The sequence below is a fragment of the Jaculus jaculus genome, chromosome 6 (assembly GCF_020740685.1).
Source record: "Jaculus jaculus isolate mJacJac1 chromosome 6, mJacJac1.mat.Y.cur, whole genome shotgun sequence".
NCBI classification, from domain to species: Eukaryota; Metazoa; Chordata; class Mammalia; order Rodentia; family Dipodidae; genus Jaculus; species Jaculus jaculus.
In genome coordinates, this window is record NC_059107.1 from 85,026,683 (window position 1) to 85,051,602 (window position 24,920).

At 37.5% G+C, this 24,920-nt stretch overlaps 1 protein-coding gene across 2 annotated transcripts in view; it reads right to left on the reverse strand.

Annotated features, from left to right (window-relative positions):
* The window catches only part of Adamts20 (ADAM metallopeptidase with thrombospondin type 1 motif 20), a 175,948-nt gene that overhangs the window by 46,357 nt on the left and 104,671 nt on the right, over positions 1-24,920 (reverse strand). For both annotated transcript variants that reach the window (XM_004668531.2, XM_004668532.2), the window contains exons 20-28: positions 23,832-24,042; positions 23,520-23,684; positions 22,881-23,045; positions 22,001-22,120; positions 21,286-21,393; positions 20,262-20,426; positions 19,874-20,161; positions 17,536-17,697; positions 15,603-15,779 (exon numbers count right to left, since the gene is read on the reverse strand). In XM_004668531.2, the coding sequence (XP_004668588.2) occupies positions 15,603-15,779; positions 17,536-17,697; positions 19,874-20,161; positions 20,262-20,426; positions 21,286-21,393; positions 22,001-22,120; positions 22,881-23,045; positions 23,520-23,684; positions 23,832-24,042 (1,561 nt within the window). The remainder of the gene's footprint in view (positions 1-15,602; positions 15,780-17,535; positions 17,698-19,873; positions 20,162-20,261; positions 20,427-21,285; positions 21,394-22,000; positions 22,121-22,880; positions 23,046-23,519; positions 23,685-23,831; positions 24,043-24,920) is intronic.

Below are 24,920 nucleotides of genomic sequence, written 5' to 3' on the forward strand. Positions count from 1 at the left end.
ATTTTAAAATATTTTATTTATTTATTAAAATAGATATATAGAGAGAGCATGTGTATACCAGGGTCTACTGCCACTGTAAATAAATTCCAGGCATATATGGCACTTTCTGCATCTAGCTTTATGTGAGTGAGTACTGGGAAATTGAACCCAGGCCATCAGGTTTTGAAATCAAGTGCCATTAATCACCTAGTCATCTCTCTAGCCCAGTAAATTAAAATTTTGAAATGGGTAAAGCTTGATCATAAATATTTTACTAGAGAATTTTTAAATTATATTTTAGTGATTGTGTTGCCCTCATAACAGTAATAAAAAATGAAAGATCTATGTGTGAGACATTTCAGCAGGGCAATGAGTTTCAGGTCTAAGCATGCTAGTGATCAACTGTCACAAGAATGGTACCCAGGTAGCATGTGTTTGATTTCCTCTCTCCTTTTGTTTTTTAAGAAGCCTATTATTGGGGCAGAGCCTAAGAACCCAAGTTCTATTCCCTAGTACCCATGTAAGTCAGATGCACAAAGAGGCACATATGTCTGGAGTTCATTTGCGGTTTACAGAGGTCCTGGCATGCCCAACCTTTCTTTCTTTTTCTTCCTTCCTTCCTTCCTTGCTTGCTTCCTTCCTTTCTTCCTTCCTTCTTTCCTTCCTTTTTTCCTTCCTTCCTTCCTTTCTTTCTGTCTTTCTTTCTCTCTCTCTCTTTCTCAAATAAATAGAAAAAATATATTTTTTAAAAAGCCTATTATGATATTATGTAAATATCATCTTTGAAACTTCCAGGAGGCCAGTGATACCTCAATATTTCAGAGTAAATCTCACTATAGTGAAGCTTCAAACATGAGTTTTATACAACTGCTTCATTTTAAGGGCATTCCTTATAGTGGACAAACTTTTAAAATTGAACTTCTTCATTATAATACAAATAGAAGAGCAAAACAATTAAAGCAGTGGTAGTATATTCCTCTGTTTAACAAAGAAAACAAATAGGAAGAGTGTCAGTCTGTGAAATGGCCCTGCTGCTGGTCACTTAACTTAGGACACATGGCACAAAGAAGTGCAGTATTACATCCTTCAACAGGGATTTCCTGAATGATGGTGCTTAGAGTTAAAGTTTAATGAAGTTTGAAATTTCCTTTTTGACCTGTTGCAACCATCCTTTGGCCATGCCATTGAATAAGCCAAGCCAACATTTAGTTTGAAAAATACTTATCAATAAAATATTGTACTGTACCTAATCAGATTTTTAAAATAATCTTATTTATTTATTGGCAAATGGGGGGGGGGGAGACAAAGAGAAAGCGAGAGGGCATGGCAGGACCTCTAGCCACTGCTGCAAAGAACACCAGACACATATGGCACTTTGTGCATCTGGCTTTACATGGGTACTGGAGAATAAAAACTGGGTTGTCAGGCTTTGCAGGCAAGTGTCTTAACTGCTGAGCCATCTCTCTAGCCCCCTAATCAGATTTAAAAATTATAGCTTCGGGCTGGAGAGATGGCTTAGCGGTTAAGTGCTTGCCTGTGAAGCCTAAGGACCCCGGTTCAAGGCTCGGTTCCCCAGGTCCCACGTTAGCCAGATGCACAAGGGGGCACACGCGTCTGGAGTTCGTTTGCAGAGGCTGGAAGCCCTGGCGCACCCGTTCTCTCTCTCTCCCTCTATCTTTCTTTCTCTCTGTGTCTGTCGCTCTCAAATAAATAAATAAAATATTTTAAAAAAATAAATCATGTATAATATACCCAACATATTTTCTTTTTTTTTTAAATTTTGAGAGAGAGAGAGAAAGGCAGATAGAGAGACAGAATGGACACACCAGGGCCTTCAGCCCTGCAAACAAACACCAGATATGTGTGCCACCTGGTTTATGTGGGTCTTGGGAAATCGAACCTAGGTTCTTTGGTTTTGCAGGCAAGCACCTTCACCACTAAACAATCTCTCCAGCCCCCAACACACTTTCTTTCTAATAATATTTATAACAATTATTTTTATTTAAAATTTTTTTTATTTATTGGTTTGAGACACAGAGAAAAAGAATACCTCTCGTCACTGCAAACTTCAGACATGTACATCATTTCATGCATATGGCTTTATGTGGGTACTTGAGACTTGAACCCAGGCCAGCAGGCTGTGCAACATTGTAACCTTTAATTGCTAGGCCATTTCCTCTGTTCCAAGTTATAATTTTTAAATTTTAGTTTTATACAGTAATTTTTGAGTGTGTTGCATATATATTTATGTGAACACAAAATAGATTTTCAGTTCTAACCTAGTTAATGCAATAAGAGTGATTTTACATGTATTCATACTGCTGATTTGATGAAAATGCTTCCTAACATAGTGATACAGATAGCTTGGAAGGTATTTTTTATCATATTCATTTTCAAATAAAAAACATGAATACAGCTACACTAACTCATGCAAGTGTCTTATATAAGACTCACTCCTAACACCAGCTTCCTCTCATAACACTAGAAAATCAAAATTAAGAAAGCACTCCCTGATAACATGTTGCTTATCCTTGAATTCTCTAAAAGTACATTTTGTGAAGACTTCAGACTTTTCCATTAATCTGCTTGTAACTAGGACTCACCTAAAAACTTTCTGTTTGGAGACTGTATTGACTCATCCAGTAACAGCAATCTTTACAACTATATTATGGCTAGAAAACATGGGAAGGCTAATATGAGAATGATGTCAATTGTGTCCAATATTTTTATGAGAGAGAGAGAAAATTGGCATGCCAGGCCTCTAGCCACCTCAACAAGACACATGGGTCACCTTGTGCACTTTGCTCATTCATCACCTTGTGCATCTGGCTATGTGGAATCTGGGGAGTAGAACATGTGTCCTTAGGCTTCACAGGCTAGCAACTTAACCACTAAGCCAACTCTCCAGCCCAATCATGTCTAATTTTAACAATCATTTTAGTGGCACTATTGTGAACTCATTTTTTTTCCTCGATATTTTCACACAAACCACAGCAGGCTAGAACATTGCTCTTGCAGGCAAGTATGGTACCCTCTACCATGAAGACCTCTATCTTACCCTGGACACCCACAGCCAGTCATGTGCACCTGCGTTCCTGCATGGAACAAACAGCAGACAGAAGGGAGGCAGTGGAGACTGAAGGTACGTTCATACCAGTGTGAAGCACACAACAGCAAAATGTAAAGATTTGTTCATTAACTCATTTAATATTCGAACCACTCTCTAATGCCGTAAGAAAACAAAACAACATAATAACCCCACAGTGTGCTTTAAAAAACACACACATACTGACGTTTAAGACATTGCTTACTATGGTAACATTAACAAAATTCTTAAAATCAAGGGCCAGCAAAATAGCAGGATTTATACTTGAGTGCACACAAATGTGTGCTAACAATATGAGTTTAAAGAAACAAATTAATCAGTTTGCTTTTAAGGACTGTAAGGTCTGAGAAGGACATGCAGAGGATGTCACTGCACAAGTTAACATCTAATTTCTTCATGCAGCAGAAGTCATGATGGGAAGATGTGATTTCATAAATAAATAAATAAATAAAACATTAAAAATCCTATCAGACAACTTGAAGCTGTACAATATACACAAAAGGACACAAATAACTCAGACAGAAATACTGAAGGTGTCTGTAAGCCAGAGGATGTGTGTCTCTACACCCTGACTCTTACAGGTTTTCCTATATACCTTTTAACTCTTTATTCAGTAAATATTTATAGAGGTGGTTTCTGTCCTTATTAAATTCAGATCTCACATGCATATTTCTTCTGATTTCATAGGTCAAAATTGAAGCTAATTATAAATCATTACCTTAATCACATAAAGGTAATTGCGTTAAAATTTAAGGTGGGTTTTCAGAACTTTCACGACTGAGTAGTAAAGGATTGATTAGTCAAAAGGGCATGGGGGTTTGGAGTCAGACATTTACATTTGAACCTCAGTTGTTAGTAAGTAGGTAACCTGAGGCTAGATGCTTGACCTTACCACTTTTCAGTTTTCATAGTACAATAAAGATGATGAAGACACTTACACAAATAGTGACTAGGATATTAAGTAAGCTGGCATAGGAATGAGTTTTTTACATTTCTTAGTGTGTGCTTGGAACAATAGTATAAACATAACTTAAATCTCCATTCCATTTCTATTCTTTTTGTTTCTTGTTTGTTGGTTTTTCGTTTTTTGTTTATTTTTATTTATTTATTTGAGAACGACAGACAGAAAGACACACACACACAGAGTTTTTAAAAAAACTCTTGTTATTATCATAGTATTAATTAACAATCATTCCAACTAGTGTCTCTTCAACTAACTTTCCTAAGAATTAAAACAAATACAATATAAAAGGAAACATTTTCTCAATCTACGAGAAACTAAGTTTTGTTTAAAATTATGACTATTAACTGGGCGTGGTGGCACATGCTTTTAATCCCAGCACTTGAGAAGCAGAGGTAGTAGTATTGCCATGAGTTCAAGGCCACCCTGAAACTACATAGTGAGTTCCAGGTCAGCCTGGGTTAGAGTGAGACCCTACCTCGAAGAAACAAAAAAAAAAAAGTGACTATATAAGATCTTCATTATGAAAGCAAAACAGAAAACCCTGGGAACATTTAGTCACACAAAATACCTCAAAATCTTTTGCTTTAGTGTAGACTATCCTCTTAAGTGACTTACTTTGCCATTTCTAAACTACACAAAATAAATTAGGATATTGGGATGATATTTATGTATAGGCTTATGTGTTGGCAAAATGACTAGATTTTCTACAAAATATATCCACACATTCATTAAAATGAAGAAATATGCATGTGAGATCTGAATTTAATAAGGACAGAAACCACCTCTATAAATATTTACTGAATAAAGAGTTAAACGGTATATAGGAAAACCTTTAAGAGTCAGTGTGTAGATACACACATCCTCTGGCTTACAGACACCTTCAATATTTCTGTCTGAATTATTTGTGTCCTTTTGTGTATATTGTACAGCTTCAAGTTGTCTGATAGGATTTTTAATGTTTTATTTATTTATTTATTTATTTTAGAGAGAGAGAGAGAGAGAGAGAAGAAGAATTAGTATACCAGGGGCTCAGCCACTCCAAAGTCCAGACACTTGAGCCACCTAGTGGATATGTGCGACCTTGCAATTGCCTCACCTTTGTGCATCTGGCTAATGTGGGATCTAGAGAGTAGAACATGGGTCCTTAGGCTTTGCAGGCAAGTACCTTAACTGCTAAGCCACCTCTACAGCCCTGTCTGATATTTTTATTTCAGAAGTGCAAGAGACATACTATTCCACACTTTATGTTTGGTAGAGACACAATTCAGTTGTTTTAGCATTTTAAATTATATTTTTTACAAAGTTGGAATGTATACATATAACAAATAAGTACCAAATCTATTTTATGTTAATGGAGAATTGAGTGATTGTCAGTCCTTCAGAAACAACATAGAAAGGAAAAGAAAGGAAAGCTGCATGCAGTTGCTCTTTCTTTGGGATTTCTGTTCTGATGTTCTGGGGTACCCTGCAGAGCAGGGGAGATAAGACTCAACATTTGTGGATCATGCCCATCTTAGTAAAGCAACTCTGACATGAAATCAAGATTCTGTATGAACTAGTATGCATGAACCAATTCCCTGACAATGAAGAAATATCTAGGAATAAGTGAAATGCTTCTTTTTAGATGTGAAAACCTTATCCTAAGGCTTGAGGATAAACAGACTAAAGATTTCTCAGATGGAATGATTAAAAACTCACTCTGCTTAAATAGGATGTAAGTTTTAACAACATGGGGTTATAAATTCCCTTATATTCTTACAGTCTTGAAAACAGAAAATATTTTCAATTTCACATTATCACAGGATATAATCTGTACATTTTAGTTCTTGTACTATTCATCATATCTCAAACAAGAATAATCATTGATAACACCAAATGACTTTTGACTTTTCCTGTTGAATATTGTCATGCTTGGGTTATTATGGTAGCAGTTACTATAATAAAAGGAGCAAGTTTCCCTGAACACATTCATACACTGAAAAAAACTGCATGCTAAAATTAGAAATGGTTCTATACTATAAGCAAAGCTTTCTCTAATAGTTTTTGTTGTCGTTGTGTTTTCTGTTTGGCTTGGTTTTTATCGAGGTAGGGTCTCACTCTGGCCTCAAACTCACAGTGACCTTTTTATCTCTGCGTCTCCAGTGCTGGATTAAAGAAGTGTGCCACTGAACAGGAATTTTAATGTATATGTTCTTATTTTACTACTTTTTAACGTACTGTAAGATAAACTGCCCTATATCCAGAACAACTCATACTCTTCTCCAATTTGAGTACTATATTGCCAGAGACAGCAAGCATGCCATTTCAGGATCACAAGGAATTGAGCTCTGAAGAGCTGCCTGACACAATTCCAGCACAGCTGTCTCTTCCTTGGAGTCCAATGTGGCCCCTCTATAGGAACATCTTTGGATCTGTACACTACAGATATTTATGGATTTCTGTATAATGTTTGTCTTTTTCTGTCTTTCACTTGGTGCACCAATATCTAAGTTTACTTTTCCAGCAAAAATGGATGTTAGTGAAGTATTGGTCAATGTATCTAAAAGAAGCTCTAGCACAGAATTGGGAAAACAAGAAAATGGGTCAGAACTAATTGTTTTCCTTAAAGGCCTTAAAGGAAGTCAGGCATGGAATACAGTACACTGAGGAGGAAACAATGAACCTCCTGGAACAATGTAAAATTATTCTATGACTATTTTTTCTGAATGGTGGCAATTGCAGCAAACTATGACTCTTTACCAAGAATCCTTACAGGAAAAACAACTGAGGTCAGAAAGAGTTCAATCAGGGGGACCAAAGTCTAAGTATTGGAGGGATGTAGGAAGGAGAATTCAAAAGAAATGGTTGGGAGATAGATTGGTTTATTGGATCAATGGTGGGAACCCCCATTTTGTGGTTGTTTTGTCTCTCACCTTTAATATAGTCATTGAAAGTAGGAGCTCATTAAACCACAAGTGCTTGACTGCACATACATGGGGAAAGTGTGAAATAATCATTATAGGGGCCTGACAGCTCTACTTGAGGTAAATAATTATGGGATTGTTTGATGTAAAGAAATAGCAAAAAGTTTCTATGAATTCTGAGGACTGTACCTTTCTTGAAGTTTGCTCTTGCATGACATGATCAGAAAATAAAAGACTGAGGTTAAGAGCTGTGGCTTCAGAGAAAGAGAGAGATGGAGAAACTCAGCTGCTTTCAGCATTAGCCTCTCAGCTTGCACCAGAACTTGACTTTGAGATGTTATTACGCTGCTCCATTTCACACCTCTCTTGTTGGGGGGACCCTCCTTCAAGCCAGGGCTGGACCCCAGCCTATATGATAAAAGTAATTGCTACGTAAATTTGAATGAATAAATCAATGGAGGTTCATTATATCTTTGAAAAAGAGAATGAAGTACAAAGTAGCCATTTTGCTTTAATTAAACCTGCAGTGTGAAGAAGTCATGCTGCGAAGGGGGAGAAAGTCTTTTGGCTTGGGCTCTCCTGCTTTCCTTTCTCTCTCTCTCTCTCTCTGTCTCTCTCTGTCTCTCTCTCTCTCTCTCTCTCTCTGTGTGTGTGTGTGTGTTCTCCAGATGTTTCTCTGCAGATGTGAAGGAGGCTTTTTCTGTCTTTCAAAGTTGGGGTCCAAAGGCCTGTGATCTCCTGTTCCTGTTTTATGATGAAATCTCTTTCTGGAACCCCAAATCTCATATCATTAAGACATCTAAAGATTCATACATAAGCTGACATATAAGACCTCTACCACAGAAACTTACTGAAGGAGATACAGGAATAAGATAAATTTTTAAAGGCGGTTAGGAACAGAAGCCCAGAGGGAAATAGGAGATGCCATTCTGCCCCTCCTCCATGGTGGTTGTCTGTTACACTTGCCAGCAGGAACTTCCTGCTTCTTCCTCAGCGCAGCCTTTCTGGGTCAGTACCTGCAGGCTCTGAATCCATGAACTAATCAGATATTGGCCTGGCTTGGGAAGAGAGAGCCCTTCTCTTAGTAGTAAATTTTCCTGCCTGCCTTCTATTTGTGTCATGCTTTGGGGATGTTTTCTCACTTTGATTATATGTATGACTTTTCTTTGATCTTTGAGTCCTTTGCTACCTCTTAATCCCCGCTGGCAATTTATTTGAGGGGATCTTTAGGTTCTTATGCTTTGCCTTCCACATAAAGGTGTGTGTGCTTGCCCCAGAGCCCTGTAATCCTGGAGATTTCTCTGTGAAGGGGATAATCTTTTCCCTTTTCTATTTCCAGCCAGGCAAGGAGGAGAATTCTCTCCTGGTTTGAATCTTTCAGCTAGCATCCTCCCTGGATCTTAATTCCCCCTATGACCTTATAATTCACAATTTCTCACTAAATAAGCTTAGTAATTCATAATTTATGCTTCTTGGAGTCCATTTTCTCAATTTTTTTGCTAAAATAGACAAGCAACCAAAGGTTGGGGGTTCATAGACCTGAGGGACCCCTAAGCCCCCAAATTCTATAATCAGGACATCTCAAGGCATTAACATAATGGTGCTTAGCAACTTCTAAACATCGCTTAAAATCTATTTCCAGACATCCTCACAAACCTGAACTGGTGTACCTGGAAAAAGCAGAATTACCACAGATACACAGGCACTTTCACTGTAATACAAAGAAAGGTGTGGCACCTGACGTGACTATCTGGGCTGCTTTATATTCTACATTGTGACCTCAGTTCAGGTAGCGCACAATCTCTCCATTTCAGGTATCTCATTACCAAGGACAGCTCTTTACATTTTTCCTGGGTTACGCACCTCAAACCTGGAGGAATCTCAGAATTCCCTCCTCTCATCTTCTACTCTCCCCCTCCCAACTGGTCAGACTGTAGCTAAGCCTGAGATTACCTCCTGTTATGGTAACTGAGATTCCAAAGAGTTCACTTTTCTCAAGTCCCAGTTTGTTAAGAGAGGTCTTAGACTTCCTATCTACTATTACAGTATTCTGACTTCTTTGTACCTGAACTGAGAGGAAAACAACCTCTTCCCAGCTATCACCTGTTGGCTTGGAGGATTCACTTCCCTGCAAGTCTTTAGCAGAGGGTCCAGCCAGTATTATCACTGCAGACTCCTGCCGAATCCATCTGCCTTGCATTACAGAATCTCCACCCCTTCTTCCTTTCCCCCAGAAGGCTTTAAAAAACCCTCCCTTTTGTTAGAACCATAATGCCTCCATTTTTTTGATTCTGATTGTCATTTCACTGTAACTGTTTCCTAGTGACACAAACCACCTCTCCCAATTACCACTTCCCTGCGATGGCCCAAACCACTTGTCTTCCCCGAAATGGTCCAAGCCTGAGGGAAGGTGCAACCAGAGAATTACAACGACCCCCACTGCTCCGTAAGTATCCCCTAGTCTGTAAAGCCTGTCTCTGCTGTTCAACCTAATCTTTCCTGCTTTTCCCTTAACAAAGGTGCTTGAATATTTTTCTCTTTCCATCTTTCACTTGCTCACACCTTCTCTTTCTCTCACTCTTCTACCCACTCTGTTTCAGAGATCCCCCTCTACTCCATCCTCTGTCCTCTGTCCTGGTGTTCCCTTTCTTGCTCCCTCCTGTTCCATTTCTACCCTCTGCCCTGGTTTTTCGGAATTTCCTCCTACTTGCCTCTTTCCTCTTGGCTCTGACTTGGTGTGCGCTTCCCTTCCACTTCTGTTTTCAGCTTCCATGCCAGATCTAGAACTCCCTTCCTTCCTGCTCCAAACAATGCCATTCTCTTGTTGGCATTAAATAAAATCTAGCGGTTAGTCTCCAGGCTCCCTACCCATCTGCAGTCCCTCCCCCTGGCTGCCTCGTGAGAACTAGCCAGACTGACACCCTCGTTGAGCACTGACGTGCACCACCACAAGGCCCCTTGCCTGTGCTCAGCAATTCAAAGCCCAGGTAGCCCTTTTGCTACCTCCATTTCTGGTCCTCTTTTCTGAAGCAATGAAGGAGACTCACGAAAAACTAGCTTTCTTTTAGGCGTTTTTAGTTAGGGACCGGAGCCCAAAAGGAGAATCAGAAGATGGCACCCCTCCTTGGCAGGAATGGGATCCACAACAGCCACAGTGTCTCCTGTTGTCTCCAGTCCAGCACACTATCTAGTAGGCTGGCCTTTGGTGTCAACAGTTTGAATTTAAAAATGAATCAAGTCTTCCCCTTTCATACCTCAGTCTAACTGAAAAACATAATGTAAAAACTTTCCCATCTGCCCTATGATCTCTGCCTGGATACAACAAGTAGGTCTGGCTCGCCCCAACCCATTCCAGCCAGGCTGTGTGGGCAGAGTGGAGGGGGGCGGAGAGCAGAGCACTGTTTAGCCAAGGCAGTTTCTGCTCGCCTCTGCTTTATGCTTGGGGGTAACTTCTTACTTTAATTACATGTTTGATTGTCATCTATTTCCTTGATACTGTTTATCTACCACATGGATATTAACTCTAAATTTGGGGGCTACCACCTGTGTAATTTCTCTAAACTCAGAGCAGCCATGGGTATCTCTCTCCTATTCTCAAACTGTCACCGCTTACTCTCACTGTTCTTCCATAGGCTCAGGGAAGATGCTGCACTGTCCACACGAGGACATGCTGGTCTCCCTACATAGGCTCCTATATCCTATCTTCCACATGCTCGTGACTCTGTTCCAGCCTCTTCCTAGACCTCCATCTTAAATGAGTCTCATGAGCTATGGTGTGCCTTCCACACGGGTGTTTCCTATCTTCCATGTGCTTAAAACTCTGCTCCAATTTTCCTTAAGTAAACCCCACAGTTAGTGATTTCAACCTACATAAACTCAATAACCCATAATTTATAATTTATCCTTCTTGAGACCATTTTTATCAATTCAATAGGATATGAACCTAAAATTGGGGTTTATAAGCTCGGGAGACCTTTCCGAAACCCTCAAATCCTGCATCAGTAAGGTGCATATTTCTTTTTACACATACATATACATATATATACATAACTTCTTTAATTACATATATATATGTCTGTGTGTGTGTGTGTGTGTGTGTGTGTGTGTGTGTGTGTGTGTGTATGTATAGTTATTTACTTGAGAGGGAGAGAGAAAGAGAGAAAGAGAGGTGGGGGGGGGGAGAGGGAGAGGAGGAGAGGGAGAGAAGGGTCATGCCAGGGCCTCCAGCCACAACAAACGAACTCCAGATGCATGTATTCCCTAGTGCATCTGGCTTATGTGGGTCCTGGAGAATCGAACGTGATCCACTGGCTTTGCAGGCAAATGTGTTGCCTCCCATCATACATCTTTTCTCTCTTTCTCTCTCCCCTTGCTTTTGTTTTCCTGCCACCCATTGCTAACCTATCCCACAGTAGCCCACTGCGGGTTTCCAGGTTGGCAGCACTGCATTCCACTGCTGATTCTTTGGACTTCTTGCCCTTCTCCCCCTAAAACTTTCACTTTCAGCTCTTAATAAATATCCCATTCCCCAAAGTATGGTCTTAGTCCTCTAATTTCAAAACTTTCTAACATCTTGGGTACAAAAGAACTCATCTCAGTGTCTTCTATCACAAACCTTACAAAACCAGCAGGATTCAAATGTGTTACCACAATTATTTCCAAAGCATCATTAAAGTAAACCTCTTTTTCCTTTATGAGGAGGCATTAAAGCCATATGTGCAGAGAAGGAACACATCAGGTTATGCAAAAACTTACTTCATTTCTAGAGGGAAGCAGGACTGTGCTCAGCTCTTACCAGGTTATGATGGATGTATCTTCCCAGTTTAGGCTTTCTAGGAGGTACCACTAGCAGAATTACTCTGCTGTGCAGTATAATCCTCACTAGTATCCCAACCCTCAGAAGACCCATAGGTCTTCAATATTGCAGATCATGTGGTTGTTACAGAAATAGGAATCCTCCTGCATTCTGAGTATATCTCTTGAGGACAACCATCATTAAGAACACACTCCAAATACACAGGCCAGGTTTAGTATATTTCTAGTGACTAGAGGAGCGCCTACGATGTAATAGAGACATTATTTTTGAAAGTAAATGTACTATAAAAGGATATGGTCATAAATATGATAAATGCAAAGACTTCCAATTATCAATAAATTTTAAATTTTATTTAAAATTGATTTCCTAACTACCTACTATGTTTACATGTGTCTTCTCCAAATGTAAGAAAGTAAATAATCATTGTGGATTAATTCAGATAGTGGGAAAATACATAAAATTAATTTTTTAAAAAGCATTTTCTAGAATTGTTCAGACATGGTACCTGTGATGCCCTTGCTATATATGAATAAGAGAAAAGTCAAACTTATCCATCCTTAATAACTACCTTGTGGTCACAAACAATCTATTTTATTTTTATTTAACTGTGAACTTTACTGTACTAAAAACCTTTTGTATTATTATTCCTAACTTTGGTTATGCACATCAGTAATTTTTACTCAACACTTATATAGGAAGAAAATATAAATATTTCTAGTTTTTAAAATTGATAGCTAAATATCAAATCTTATCTTTTTCTATACTAATGTTAGTTTCAAACAAATATCAGAAAAATAGCAGAGGCTTATGTAAATATTGAGAAAAATTATGAAAGCACACTACACAACAACTAAATGTTTAATAAGAAAAATTAAAAATTTGTTATTTCAAAAGTAGCACCAAAAGGAGGCATTCATTACAATACATATTCAGTGACTTAAAACAACTTCAGATTGATTCAAGTATTAACACATAACATACACATGAATTATGCACAGCACAAAGCCACAGCACATTAATAAGCAAAGATTAAAGTACAATCAGTTAACATTTACTAATTATACAAACACAGTAATTAAAATAACAAGCATATGTTAACATTTATTTATTCCTTTTGTTATTACAATGCAAGGTTTGAAATAACATGGAGGTTAGGTATATTTTTTACACTTTTTTCCTAAAAATATTTTGATGATTTTCCATGACATTTTTATTTTCCTTTAAAATAAAAATGGATTTCATGTCATGCATTCATACATGTACATATACTCTCTTTTAAGTTTCTAAATTAAGGAACAAGGTCTTTAGAAATAATGTTATCTGTGAAAGAATACTAATATGTCAGGAGGTATCCTGACATTTGGCTGGTACATAGCAATACTGAAAGAGGCAAAGCAACATATCTGGTTTTGATAACAAAACTTCGGGTCCCCTAACCCCTTTTAATATAAAAGGCTAGTTGAACAAATAAAAATTCTTCATATAATAAAAAAATCCAGGCACTTTAATGATACATGTGTGTTGACACATATAAAAAAGCAAATAGACAAGTTTCTAAAAATTCTAACATAAACATTTATTGTGATTTTAAAACATTTTCAATTTATCAAAAACTGAAGATATTGCAATTCTTCACTAGTGCATCAAATAAATTAATCAATGAGCTCTTTGCAGAATATGTGTGCAGTAAACAGTGAAAAGTTTTTATCTTCTATCTTATAATTATGTAATTTTTATTTCTGTTTCCTTGGTCATTTGTCATTATGAGGTCAAGAAAGTCACCCATGCATAGGACTGAACATTCAAGATTTTCACTGATGACATAATGTTCAATGAGTAGGTAGCACACGAAAACAATTGGAATATAGTTTACATATATTCCAACAAAATATTATATAAACATTGTGTGCACACCACTATGGATACTTTGAAAGATTGGCAAACCTTAAAATATTTTAAAACATCATTTGGAAGATTAAATACAACTAGAATTGGTCAAAGGGTAATTCTATATTCTATCACTAAATAAATGTTTATCTCAACTTTAGAAGCATTGTTTTGTTCATTAAATAGAACAAATATCTACAAAATATTCTAAGGGTCAAAAGTATACATTTCAGGCACTACTGGTCACTCAGAGATTTATGGTCTCTACTCAGCTCTCCCAGATAGCAAAAAGACAGTGAAGGAAAATATGGGTGTGAATGTGTCCCAGGAAAATTACAAAAATAGGCAGTGTGCTAGATTTGGACTAAGGGCCAAGGTGTGCTGAGCTCTAAAGAGAAAATCTACCTCCAAACCATTTACTTTTAGGAACTTCACTACCCTTCACAAAGCAAGAGGCACAAGTAAACCAAAGCCTTGTTAACTGATGGGGAAAATAATGCACCTTCTTGGAAACAAGTACCATTATAATGTGCTCTTTAATTAGTAAAGAGGACTCTGTGTTCCCAATTAGGTAGACTTCCCAGGTTTTTGAGAACTAGGCTTGAGAACTAATAGCAAACAACAAATATAAGAGGCATAGTAAATTTCCAATCTAAGACAGTTAATATAAACATCTATTTTTTAAAAAATCTATCTTTTTTGCCTAGTTGCTATAGTTTCTACTCTCCATCCACAGGGGACATAAATTCCAAATAAATAAGAGGTTTATTTTAATTAGCTCTATGGCACAGAGCCTAAGACACAGTGGGTACTCAGTAACTACATGGTTGTTTTCTATAGCCACACTGGTATTTAGTTAGTCTCACAGAGAGATGATTCCTGAAGAAGCAATTTGACTTTAAAATCCTTTCCTAAGGTTGATGTTCTGTTTTATGTCAGCAAGCAGACATTTACCATAAAGGTGGCTTTCAGCCTGAATCAGAACTTGGCCTACTCTCCAATGATGTGAAATATATTTTTTATATTTTTTGGATATATTTTTCAGTGTAAGGGTTACCTACTTATAAGTCATAGTTTCAAATCAGATTTTCATCTGAAACATAAGTACTCAACTGTCATGTAGAATACCAAAGGTAATATAAATGTTAATTTCAATACAATTATGCACTCATTATATCTCAAAGCCTGGATATTTGAAAAATACTAGCAAAAACAAACCATTCATAAGCAATATCTATGAAATTTTAAAGAAAATACAAAACAGAACAATAAAATATCCCCAAGCCACATTAAATTCCACATAGTGGAAAAACGAATATTAATAATAAATTATTATATGCCATACTTTTCCATGATGTATGTAACAAAATGTAAACAATTTACTTGAAGTATGTAAATTTCCCTATTTTTTCTTTAATATAATATTTTCACATTTCTAAACATAATAATAATACATTTAACAATGATGAAAAACAGTTTTAAAAGAATGTTATTTGGCTTTGGATCAGTTACGGGACAGTGACAGGCAAAATCCACATGTAATTACAAACTCAAGACACAGCCATAATTTGCCACTGTTACAAGCAAAGTGTTAATGTATTATATACAAGCATAAATAACAAAATACTTCTGATTAAAGGACAAGTCAAAGATATAATGAAAAATATTTCCATTAGAATAAGAACTATATTTCAAAATTTACACATAAAAATAAATATATATAGAATCATTATATATATATATGTATATATATTACAAAGCTTGAACTTGAATAGATTCCTATTCAAACTATCAATTTAATAAACAAGCCAAGATAGACAACAATTTGTATTAAAAAGAAAAATTCAGAAAAGATATAGCATGTAGATTTCACAATTTAGAGAGACGGAATTAAAGTGAAAGGAACACGATAAAATAAAACAAAAAAGATTAAGTATGCTATCGTACCAAGTTCCATGGTCCCCGATGCCAGGACACATCATCAGGACAGGCATGCTCATGACACTGTGCTACACTAGGCGGCTTGTGTAAGATTTCACAGTGGTGTTCTTGCAACATTTGGCCATTGGGAAATTGACATATTACAAATCTTGATTTTATTCCTCCACCACATGTTTGTGTACACTAGAAATGAAAACATGAAAATTTAAACCTGTGTGGCTTCAAAGAAACTCTAATAGACCCTTTCTCTCTAAGTGTATCTCTCTCAACACCATTTAATTTAGCTTAGGCTTTGAACTTGCTGTACAGCTGAGGACGACCTTGCACTCCTGATATTTGTCTTAATCTCCTGCAGTTAGAAGTATGCACCTTTACATCCAGGTTATGTTGAGCTTGGGGATCAAACCCAAGACCTCTGCATATTAGGCAATACTCTACCAAATGAGCTACAATCCCAGGCCCCCAATACTACATTTCTTCATTCAGTGTTCAAATATAACCAGTAATACCAGAACTGAAAGTTTATTATTTCTTTCAAACTGTTAATATATTTCCCTGTGAAAGAAAAAAATCAGGGATTGGGGATATGTTCAGCAGTCAGCGACTTGCTCTGTGAGTCTGTCAACAGTTCAACCCCCAGCAGCCACATAAAGCAAGACATAAAGATGGCACAGGTCCATAATCCCGAAGTTCCTACGGCAACAGGAGGCAGAGCAATGGGAGGTAGATCCAGGAGGATCCCAAAGCTTGACAGCCAGCTAGACTGACTATCCTAGAGATAAAAAGAGCAAGAGCTGGGTGTGGTGGCGCACACCTTTAATCCCGGCACTTAGGAGGCATAGGTAGGAGGATCCCTGTGGGTTCAAGGCCATCTGAGATTACATAGTAAATTCCAGGTCAGCCTGGACTAGAGTGAGACCCTACCTTAAAAAACAACAACAACAAACAAACAACAACAAAAACAAGATAGCTCTTATCTCAAAAACTAGGTGGAAGGAGAGAATCAGCATCCTGAGGTTCTCTGATCTACATACACACATATATACATACACACACACAAACAATAATAATTTAATTTGAAGATTTTAAAATTGATATAATTTTAAAAATCAGTAACATATTTGAGATTAAAATTATATATGATACTTAGCAATTTAAACCAGAAAAATATAAATCTTTGTTTCTTTTTCATTTTCCTCCAAATCATGAAGGAGATTAATAGTCAAAGTGACCATTTCATAAATCATCTTTACAGCTAGACATGTAGCACACACCTCTAGTCTCGGACTGAGAAGGCTGAGGGAAGGGATCACCATGAGTTTAAGGCCAGCTTAGGACAACAATGTGAGTTTTGAGTTCTAAAACCTCTTTGATAACACCAGACAGAGAAAAGGAGAAAGAGGAAGAGAAGGAAGGAAAGGAGGAAGGGAAAGAAGGAAAGGTGTAAGGGAGGAGGGACGTGGGATAGAGGGAAGTTTCTTTATATTTCCAAAGTCTAAGAGAGTGCTATGGCATGATCTAAGTAGTTAATAATTTGTAACTATCTAGTTTAAAGGAAAGTTCTGCCAAAAAAAAAAAAAAAACCTTGGGATAGGACAAAGCATGGTATAAATTGCCTTTTTCTATGCTTATATCAATCTAATTGCCTAGGAAATTTAAACAATAAATATAGCAATTTTAGAAAGATATTAGTAGTTTTCAAGCATATCAGGTTATGTTAAATAATATGGAATATCTGCCTTCTGTCAAGGATGAGTAACTGATATATGAGAAATATTCATCTGTTGACAGGAAGAGTTTTGGTCATTAAAATAAAAATTTGTTTCAACATAGCATAATGACATCAGATCAGCCAACAATGATCAATGAGAAAAAGTGTTTTACTTTTGCCTTCAGAATTGTAAGAGTCCCCAGTATATGAGGGGATAAGATGACTTACTTCTCCCCAGTTCCCATAGTTCCACTGTGGGCATGGTCCTGAGTCACAGTACTTTGATTCTGGGGGCTTAGAGGCTGGGTCACAGTAACTGGCACTTTGTCCATCTTCATCCTGGCAAACCACAACCCTGTGCTGAAGACCTGTAGCACAGCTGCTGGAGCACTGCCAACAGAAAACACAACAATGCACACTCATTGTGGGGAGAAAACACAGGAATGCACACTCACTGTGGGGAGAAAACACAGGAACATACAGTCACTGTGGGGAGAAAACACAGGAACACACACTCACTGTGAGGAGAAAACAGGAACATACAGTCACTGTGGGGAGAAAACACAGGAATACACACTCACTGTGGGGAGAAAACACAGGAACACACACTCACTGTGGGGAGAAAACACAGGAACACACACTCACTGTGGGGAGAAAACACAGGAACACACACTCACTGTGGGGAGAAAACACAGGAACACACACTCACTGTGGGGAGAAAACAGGAACACACAGTCACTGTGGGGAGAAAACACAGGAACACACACTCACTGTGGGGAGAAAACACAGGAACACACACTCACTGTGGGGAGAAAACACAGGAACACACACTCACTGTGGGGAGAAAACACAGGAACACACACTCACTGTGGGGAGAAAACAGGAACATACAGTCACTGTGGGGAGAAAACACAGGAATACACACTCACTGTGGGGAGAAAACACAGGAACACACACTCACTGTGGGGAGAAAACAGGAACATACAGTCACTGTGGGGAGAAAACACAGGAATACACACTCACTGTGGGGAGAAAACACAGGAACACACACTCACTGTGGGGAGAAAACACAGGAACACACACTCACTGTGGGGAGAAAACACAGGAACACACACTCACTGTGGGGAGAAAACACAGGAACACACACTCAGTGTGGGGAGAAAACACAGGAACACACACTCACTGTGGGGAGAAAACACAGGAACACACACTCACTGTGGGGAGAAAACACAGGAACACACACTCACTGTGAGGAGAAAACACAGGAACGCACACTCACTGTGGGGAGAAAACAGAGGAACACAACTCATTGTGGAGAGAAAACACAGGAACACACACTCATTGTGGAGAGAAAACAGAGAAACGCACACTCATTGTGAGAACACACACCCACGACAGGCTCCACATGGCAAAAAAGGAAGCACTGACTAACCTACAGCATGCTTAGCATTCAAGTCTCCCTTATCAGACTCACAAAGTAAATCAAAGAAAATCTGTCAAAACATTAGAATGGTACTGTGGGCTTCATTATAATTTGCTGGTGAAGAGGTGAGTCTTCCAAGCTTGTATTAGATATTGATCCTTCACTCCCAAAATAGGTGTTAAGGCAAAAGGAATGAAACTCTTAAGGTCTCAGTGAGAAAAAAAAAAAAAAAAAAATATATATATATATATATATATATATATATATATATATATATATATATATATATATAAAAACGAACAAAGGAACAACCCAAACTACCTACCAACCAACCATTCAGCCAGGGCTAGAGAGATGGTTTAGCAGTTAAGGCCTGCAAAGCCTAAGGGCCCAAGTTCAACTCCCCAGAACCCACATAAAGCCAGATGCACAAGGTGGCACATGTGTCTGGAGTTCATTTGGTTAGAGGTCCTGACAGACCCAATTCTCTATCTGCCTCTCTCTTTTATTTCTTTCTCTCTCTGTCAAATAAATAAGTTAAACATATTTTACAAAAAACCTGTTAAATTCATTGGTGTTTTCTTCATGTTGGATGATTATTCACCTGTGAAATAAGAAGCACAGGTGTACCTTATAGCTTATCTTGACACCAGTTCACTATACTATTACCATGATTTGCTGTTTCATTTTTCACAAACATCTGTAGTGTTATTGCATAAATGAGTTTCTCTATTTTAATGATAATGGGATCTAATCAAATTGTTTTAAAGTGATTTCTCTGGCATCATATTATCATACCAGTGATTACTCTTTGAATTTGTAATCTGTATCAAAATGTTTAATCCGTTTTAAGATTTAAAGTGCTGATCTTCAGAATCTCAACTAAAAGTATTTGATGTCGTCGGGTGCACACCTTTAATTCCAACATTCAGGAGGCAGAGGTAGGAGGAGCTCTGTCAGTTTGAGGCCATCCTAAGAATATAGAGTGAATTCAAGGTAAGTTTGGGCTAGAGACCCTACTTTAAAAAACCATAAAGAAAAAAAAAAAGGTATTTGATGTCATTATATACCTGTCTGTAAACAGAGTTTACTGTAACAAAGCTATCTGTTATATTGAATTGATATAATTTAATGACAGCTTACTGCTCCCCATGGTCCTGTCCTCCACTGGTTTCCTCCAGTTGAATGATGGATCCCGTGATTCAGAGTCTCCTCTGGTTTGTGAGTTAACAGAACATTTCTAGTGGGAAAATGGCCAGGCTGCTCAGAACTAGGTAAGTGGCTGTTCATGGACAGGCAAGTCACCAGGTTACATTCTTGTTCAGTCACGGGGCGAACTTCAGGGTCACAGTAATTCTCATCAATTTGCTGGTGGTAGCTGGTGCACAAAACCTGTCGAGTTGTTTTCCCATGGCCACATGAAGCTGAACACTGATTAGAAAGGTAATCAACATGTTAATGTAATACACTATACTAATGTATCAAATATACTTAAAATGCTCAGTTCCTACTTTTTCATAAGAACACTCACAGGTGACCAGTCCCCTGCTTGCCATTCTCCACAAGGTCTCTCGCAGACTGACACTTCTGCAGGTCGGGGTAAGTGAGCACACAGTGATTCATCTGCTACTCCATCGAGCGCATCTCGGCAGCTAACATAGCGGGCTTGATGACCTCTTCCACAAGACACAGAGCACTTCAAAACATCAAAGAACACTGACATATATAGAATACCTCTCCCACCTTCCTTACCTATAGCTGTTACGTTTCCCAAACACCAGGTTTTCTGAGAAAACCTAAACTATAAATAACATCACCTGGAATAACTTCTCAGACATAAGACAATAATATTTCCTACTTTACATAATAAATTTCACAAATCAGATATAGTAACTAAACAACATAATGCTTTCAAATAATACTTATATGCCAAAATAAATGACACTGAAAATATATCCAAGAGAATCTCAAGATTACTGATAACCTTAAAAGCCTTTGTATTATCCAGGTGTGGTGACACATGCCTTTAATCCCAGCACTTAGGAGGCAGAGGTAGGAGGATTTCCATGAGTTCAAGGTTACCCTGAGACTATATAATGAATTCCAGGTCAGCCTTGGCCTGAGCAAGACCCTACCTCGAACCCCTCCCAAAAGCCTTTGTATTAAAATATACATGATCCCACAGTTTTTACTGTAATATTAAAGCAAACTGTACATACAAACTGGAAATACATCAAAGCTTTCAGTTCAGAAAATCATAAATATCTCCAGTTTACATCAAAGTTGATAAAAACCTAATGTCACATCCATGTCTCATAACAACCTGCGACATAAATATTATTGTCCACTTTTTAGGTTAGCAAACAGATCCTGAAGACTAAAATTTCCTGCCCAGAGATACAGACTCTTGAAAAGGACAGCCATGACTTAGTCATTAAAAGACCTAATTCTAATTCTATTTTATATCCTCCATACCATTGAGACACATTAAATGGCAAACAAAAGGAATTACTGTATCTGAAGACTTCACAGTGAAATCTCTTAAATTTACTTACAGGAGTCCAAGATCCATGTCGCCACTGTGCTTCCTTTCCCACAGGAACAGCTGGCAAGGAAGTGACCCCAACTTCAGGATAAACTGGACAAGGTGCAACTATACAATCCTGTTCAAAAGAGGAAAAGAAGGGGCTGGAAAGACGACTCAGTGGTTAAAAGCACTTGCTTGCAAAAATAAAAGGAAATATCATTAAATACTATTTAATTATTCATTCTGATTTATATTAACTCTTATGTCTCTTTTCCTTTTCACATGTCTGATCCAACCATACTACACATTAAATTATAAAGGGACAATCAAAAGATTTTCCCCTTTAAAAGCACTAAGTCCAAGCAAATGTGAGTCATGAACAGTGAGACTGAGTTCTGACATGGGCCATTCCATCTAATGATTCAAAGAGCAAAGTCCTTTCAAAACACTACTAAGTGACATGTTACACCACCTTCAGAGTTCATGGGCTTCATAATGGCTAGTATCCTTACACAGCTTAAAGAATGGCAACATAGCAGACAAATGAGTACTCCAATGACGGAAAAATGGAATAAATTCCCTAATGAGTATAAGGGTACTAACCAAGAGTGATAAGTTCTATCTTTCGCACAGATTTTTAGAATGTATAAGTGCAAATGGAACTTATACATAATCAATTGGACAGATAACCTTTCTATTTCATAAGTACTTTTGTTTATAATCCACAAAGTGGTGTCCATTACCTGCCTGTCACTTGGTCGGCTGGTTCCATGGCATTCTCGGTCATCTACCACGATACTAAATAACTTACTGACACATTTAACAGCACGCATCTGATACCCATGTCCACAAATGGCTGTGCACTGAAAGGAAAAAAAGTAAACATCAGCAAACGTAGTTTATATATTTTGTAAATATATAGTTAATCATATACTTTCATCAGCACTTTTACGAGCCTTTATAAATCTTCATACAAGATTTGAGATCTGTAATTAGCAAATTCAATCAACATACCAGTATTCCAATTTATTGTGCAGGTACTAGCTAAAAACTGCAGTGAAAAAAATACTATTATTAAAGTAATTTTAAATGTGTCATTAAAAATGAATGAAGACTTCATTTAATTCATTTAATATGTTGAATAAATAAAGATAAATAAGACAGTGCCCATGTTAGTTAAGAAATGAGAGGGGCTTCCTATCCATAGTGGTGGCCTTCATACTGAATTTCCCTTCTTTGACCAGCCTGACCATGGCTTCCCCTGGGACTCCCAGTTACTTAGGTGACAAGTCTTCTAAGCCATGGCTGCTTTAAATATAGCCAAGACAGCAATGTAAGCACAGAATATGAACATGGCTACACTCTCTCTAAACAAAGTTGATTAAAATTAAAAATTTGCAACATTTTTATAGTTAAAGTAAAGGCAAAGATGAAATATTGACCACAGCAAAATGAATAGCAAGTTTGAAATTTTACAAATAAATGTTAATATTTCAGAACTATATCTAACAATAACCCAACCTGTGCTTACTGAGTCCACAAAGTAGGGAACGTATATATTATATCTTTTCTGAAATTCCATAAAGATGGACCAAAGCAGAGAAATCCATGTCATATACTCACAGAACCCCATGGTCCTATGTGCCAAAAAGCACATTTCTGGAGCTCACATGGTCTCAGGGACTCTGGTTTGGTACTGGTATTACAATAGCTATCAGTCAAGTGATCTTCATGTAGTTCACACCAAACCTGTCGCTGCCTTGTTCCTTTGCCACATGTTACAAGGCACTGGAAGAAGTCAGCAGAGATGTATCACAAATGATGCAATGACTCTTTGCATACAAAATTACAGCTGGTAGACCAAACCCTAAGTGTTTCCCCCTATTCTCCTAAAGACATTCACTGGGTAACATGAGGCCTCCTCAATAACTTCTGCCAATCCAGTACCATTAAATTACCCACTTGTTCTAGAAACAAAGATGTTAAAATAACCTTAGAAGAAGTATCTACTCCAGGCTACTATAGGAACTAGCATTTAAAAAAAATAGTTACAGGCTAAGTATCAGTAAATGTAACTACAGGTCTGACAACTGTAAATAGTATAAAGACAGGGCATTTTTTTTTCCAGTTTTTACTACTTTTATAATAAAACTGTTTACAAAAAAGATAAAAGGATTTATCTTTGAATTTTATAAAGTGTTTAATTACAGTCTCCCAAACATGACATCATAACATTTCTACACCTCACATGTTGAATGTTACCTCACTCCACTCACTAGTGGCCCAATCAGGACAGGAAAATTCATTACAGTTCTCCAGAATCACCAAAGGAAGCTCCTGACATTCCCCTTCTGCAAGACGTTGACCAAAGTTATCAATACAATACGATTCTCGAGTCCGCTGTCCTCCTCCACAACTTCTGGAGCACTAATTAAAGACAGAATGTAAAAAGTTACTTTTGGAAATGGAAACTAAAATCAAATTTTTAACAAAAATATATTTTAAAGAAATATAACTATTTTAATAGTAAAAGAAAAGGTGGCAACTTTTGTTAAGCACTGACATTTATTGTACCTGGGACCATTCTGAGTAATGCCACCTTCCTAAGACACAGTGGCCATGGCACGGCTCTCGGGTAGGAGGTTTGATTTGGTCACCACAGTAGTAATCTTCTACTGGAACAGTCTGTCCTTTATGGATGGAATACTTCATGCAGTGGACATCCAAGGACCTAAATCCCTGGCCACAGTGGGAGGAACATTCACTTTTTCCAATGATGTGCCACCTAGAAAAAATGTTACTACACTTAGGAGGCTTGATAATATGAATTTAAAAGTTGATTCTGAAAGACTCAGGCATAGGATTAGATTAAAAAAAAATTGAGTTAACAGATCACTCCAATAATTTAAACATGTGAATTTATGTGTGTGTATACACATGTAGAAATCTTGTCATCTTCCAAATAAAATCTCAGCTAGTCCCAAAACATCAAAACAACAAAAATCAACATTCACTCTATCATTTGATGACAAATTTAGAGGTATGCCAGGTAAGTGCAAGTTTAGCTAGCTTAGGTCAATGTACCTAATTACTTAGCAGGTTTAAGACAACAATTGAGTATACATAACTCCACATAAGGTCCTCTTTCCCTATAACCAGAGATGTTCTAAGAATTCAGATACTTCAATAATGATAATGACAATGCCTCTAAAAGTTTGCTAAGTTTTCTTTGTGTGTGTGTGTGTGTGTGTGTGTGTGTGTGTAGCATATTACACTTTCTACTTAATTCACAAATATTCCATTTAGACATGTTTAAGAGCAAATACTTTCCCATAAATTAAAAATGCTAATTTGGAGCTGGAGAGATTGCTTAGTGGTTTATGTGCTTGCTTCCAAAGCCTAAGAACCTAGGTTCGATTCACCAGTACCCATGCAAAGTCAGATGCACATGGTGGTACATTCATCTGTAGTTTGTGTGCAGTGGCTTAGAGGCCCTAGCCCACTCATTTTCTCTCTAATAATAGTTAAAAAATTAAAAATGCTGATTTTAACCAAATTATCTCAATTGTAGCCTTATAATATATTACATGAGTACACCAGTATAATATATATAAAGCACAGAATTAAGAGTCATTTTCCACATAGCTAGAGTATTTCATTGTA